This window comes from Plasmodium gallinaceum (genome assembly GCF_900005855.1).
Source record: "Plasmodium gallinaceum strain 8A genome assembly, contig: PGAL8A_v1_21, whole genome shotgun sequence".
NCBI classification, from domain to species: Eukaryota; Apicomplexa; class Aconoidasida; order Haemosporida; family Plasmodiidae; genus Plasmodium; species Plasmodium gallinaceum.
In genome coordinates this window covers 1-4,664 of record NW_021628323.1, presented here as the reverse complement: position 1 = coordinate 4,664, position 4,664 = coordinate 1, and the positions used below count along the sequence as shown (strand labels likewise).

General features: G+C 18.1%; 1 protein-coding gene across 1 annotated transcript, besides 2 other annotated features; it reads right to left on the bottom strand.

Moving 5' to 3' along the window:
• Positions 1-578: 578 nt before the first annotated feature.
• Positions 579-1,014, bottom strand: PGAL8A_00022400 (fam-g protein; the record flags this gene model as incomplete). The annotated part of the gene is made up of 2 exons (XM_028674215.1): positions 579-809; positions 940-1,014. The coding sequence occupies 2 exons, from the start codon at positions 1,012-1,014 to the stop codon at positions 579-581; spliced, it is 306 nt and encodes a 101-aa protein (XP_028530590.1).
• A 1,613-nt stretch (positions 1,015-2,627) lies between these two features.
• Positions 2,628-3,045: a repeat region.
• Positions 3,046-3,346: 301 nt separating this feature from the next.
• Positions 3,347-4,458: a repeat region.
• Between the last annotated feature and the right edge of the window lie 206 nt (positions 4,459-4,664).

Genomic DNA, 4,664 nt, shown 5'->3' with positions numbered 1-4,664 from the left:
ATTTATTTTTTTTAAAAAAATCCTATATTTTTATTAAGGACATAAATTTTCATTAACCATTAATTTTTATTAACAAAATATTCCAATATAACTTTTAATGAATAATTTTCAGTTATTCATATTCATTTTTGTTTAAAAGAGCAAAAAAAAATTTTAATTATATTAATATCACTAACAACGAAAATTTCCCTCTTAGAAATATAAAATTTTCTTATAAAAATATTTCTTTCTAAAAATTTGTTCTCTTTTAATAATATTACTTTTTTTTTTTTAACAAAATAAAATATATCTCCTTAAATAAATGTAAAGCAAAATATTAATTTTTTTTTTAACTAGCACTTTCGCATGGCTAATTAAGTATTTTCTTTTCATATATTAATTTTTATTTTCATAAAGGTTAACAAAGTCTATTTTTAACGAATTTTCTTGTTTTAAATTTATTAAGTCTTGTTTTTATTTTATTTTTTTCCTGTTATTCTTTATATTTACATAAAAATTTATAATAATATGAATGAAGATTTTTTAAAACTCTATCAATTATTTTTTTTCTTTTAGTACATATGATATTAATGGATCAATCATACTTGTTGCAATTCATCCACATGTGAATTATTATTCCAATAATCATTCAATATTTTATCTTTAGATTTATTACTTATTTCATTTGTTTCTTTATAAAAAGGTACCATTTCAAGCTCTGCAGTTTGTTTTTCTTCTAATACACCAACCTCTGCTAACAATCTTTCATGTTTTAACTTATTTTTCATTTGCATTGTATCTTTATTAATCAAAGACCTACTGGAATCATACTAAAATATATAATAAAAATTGTTTATAAGTTTTTTTTTATCGTTAAAGTAATAAATTACATAAAATTTTAGAAATTATTAGAAACAAAATATATTTATATATATTTTTTTTATATGAACATTATCTTACGTTGTAAAAGCAATGAATTTTCCAAGTTAAAATAAAAAATGTAAAAATATTTAAACATAAAGTAAATATTTTCATTTTATTACTACTACAGTATAACAATAAAGTTAGAGTTATTAATCTAGGCACAAAATTGTTTTTATTTTCACTTTTACTAGGTTAGGGATTTGTAATATTACTTTAGATGATATTATAATTTTTATAATGTTTTTAAGATTTTAAGGTAAAAAATTATTTGTTTATATGAAATATATTTCCTAATTTTTTTTTAATTATATATAATATTATATTTGCTTTATCTAAGATTAATACTGTTAATTTTTTATAAAATAATTTAAGTAAGAACACATATAAGTAAAATAAAATGTTTAAATATATAAAATTATTTTAAAAAAATTAAAATAATATTATATTGATCCTTAAAGGATATAAAAAAATCATATATTGTTAATTCAAAACAAGTTAATGTTATAAATGTTTTATACTTAATGAATTTTTTTTTATTTTTTTTTATTTAACTATTAGTTTTTTTCTGTAAATCAACTTAAACTTTAAATTATTTAATATATGAAATTTATGATTTATAGATATAAATTTAGATATATTAGAGATATTATATCTCCATCAAAAATAAAAAAAACACTATAAATTGAAAAATTTTGTATGCATGTATTTTTTATTCAATATACTATATTTGTGTTCATTTGTAATTTAACATGAAACTAATTTTTAATTGTGTATATTATTGGTTTAAATGCAACTATTTTAATTTTTCTATTATTCTTTTTTTATCTTAAATTTTTTTTTTTATTTTTGTTATTAATAAATGTTTTTACAATATTTGTTTATATATTTATTTTTTTTATTATAATAAATTTCAAAAAAAATTTTCATTTTCATTTATTTGGCACAAAATAAAAAAAAATTATGAAATTCAAAAATTAAAAGAAAGTGAAAATAAACTTTTTTAAAGAAATTATAATAATATATCATATAAAAAGCACTTTAAATAAAATGGTTACAATTTAAAAAAAAAAAACCATTTTATAAATTATATATATATTGTAAAAAGCATGTTTTGAAAATAGGTTATTTTATATCAAATTTACTTAATTATTCTAAAAACTATTGAGAATATTCTTTATTATATGAAATATATTGTGAAAATATATTTATATAAATTTTCTTATATTGTATTACAAGTATAAATTTTAAATTTAATAAAAATATTATTTATCATATTGACTATAAAGATATATCTTTAATTACATACAGTTGATTTTTCTTATAAAATACAGTGGTATATATTTTTATTAGGATATAACACGTATCAATAAATAAATATAAAACCGAATAATAACATAAATATTTGCATGTATATTCTCAAAATTTTCTATTTAAATATGAAAAAAAAATATTTGTTTTTTTTTTTTTTTTTAGCGATTATATACCTAATTGATAACTTCTGATTGATACAAGAATGTATTTATTTTACTTATAATTTAATTTTAGTTTTATATATTTATATTTCAATTTTTTTTTTTATCCACGCTTTTCTCATAAAATTGAGGTAACTTAATTATTAACCTATAGGTAGTATTATAGACTTATTTTAAATAATACTTAAATAAATAAAATGATAAAAAAATTTTTAATTGTGCATGTTAAAATGAAGGTAAAATGTGTATGCATGATTTATTAATTGGATGTTCGGTGACTTTCTTAAAGTACTGAACAAATAAATTAATAGAGAGCATGTAGAGTTGACTCTACGGTTTTGATGTATTTATATACATTTTTAAATGCTTTGAACGAGTGATCCTTAATTATGTAATCTACATCAGTTGGTGTTCTTTGATTTCAATAGGCATTTATTTACTTTAATAGAAATCCTTATTTTTATTAAAAATTTAAATCCTTATTGAATATTGATTATTAATTAAATGTAAATTATTTGTTTCTTTGTTATGAGTTATGTTCAACAATTTAAATATATTACTGTTGAATTGACAAACATAAGCAATTAGTAAAAATTCAAATTAATTATATAAATATTATTTACGTGAAAATTTTATTATTATAAGTATAAAATTTTCTCTTACAAATTAAAAATATAAATACTATTGAAATTATATTATTCTGTATGTTTCAAATCTCATTCTTATTGGTAATGAAAAAATTTCCAAAATTTTATTTTTAACCAATTTCTCGATCAATCCCTCTTTTTTTTTTTTTCTTATAACAAAAAAAAAATATATTTTTTTTACGTATTTGAATTTATAAAAAGAAAACATAAAACAAATTAATAAAATTTTTTTTTTTTTTTGCTAAGGTTTTCATGGCTAACCATGTATTCTTCATATAGCTAGTCCTTTTTATTACCAAATAGGTTAATTAAACCTTTTATTTATCAATAGCACATAGGTGTAGCTATTAATCTTCTATTTTCAGTTTTAATTACTTTATATTATAAATATCAATAAGGTTTATATTGATTATTGTCACCATAATGTTTCAGCTAATTTTGCTAATAATCTTATAACTGTATAAAATATTGTTATCAATATTAATATCTATACTTGCTCCAATGATTTCCTCTTCAATATATTTAAGTCTTCATTCATTTGTTTCCATCTATTATTTAAATAAATTATTATCATATTTAAAGTATTTTCCTGCAATAATATTTAAAAACTAGGACATTCATTATCCATTCTAAGCATAATAAAATATGATGTTTCTTCTACAACTGCGTGAGTTGTATTAATATATATCAATAATGCATTTTTTATCATTTCATCAACAGGTATATCTTTTTATACATATATGGTCTTAATTATATAATTAAGACTATTATGAAATCTTTCATTATTACCATTCCTTTGAGGATAATGAATATATGCATGGTACAATTTTATTTGTAATTATCCTGTAACTTATTTCTGAAGTTCTTAACTCATTTAAATAGAAGCACCATCTATAATAATAATACTGGGAAATCCAAATATAGGAATTTAGATGTTTGTAATCATACAAATTGTATCAATAGTAGTGCATTACTTTCTAATGACACTATTTAACATAAACAGTGAATAGTGATTTATAGCCATCTGAATATAGTAATTTTCTTCTTTACACGTTTTGAAACCAATGATATATAATGAGACCATATAAAATATATTAGATTTTAATAATTACTGGTTATTAAGCTAAATCATTTTATTATACATTACCTAATAGACTAAACAATTCGTGATACATTCCTCAATATATCGAATAATAATTATCCATCAAAATTTTTGTTGAATTTTTTTTAAATTTTTATTGACTCTAAAACATCCAGTAAATTTACTATGAAAGAAATACATTAAATAAATTTTATATCTTCCTCGTATATATAACTATTCTATTTTATAGTGAGTAGATAAGTTATTTATTCATACTACATCTACTGGAATACTATTTATCTCTTACAATATCAATCATATCTTGATAAGATGAAATAACACAAAAACTTTCATAATTGGTTAATAAAAAGCTTCATTAACCTTTTTGGCTATAAAAGGACTAGCTATGTGGAGAATACATAGTTAGTTTTGCTAACTAAAAAAAAAAAAAAAAAAAAAAAATTTAGAATTTTTTTTTGAGAAATTTTGTATAATACCACTTGTGACAATATTAAAATGTTTAATATAATTGTTCTTCTATTCGACTTTATGGTAATTTTA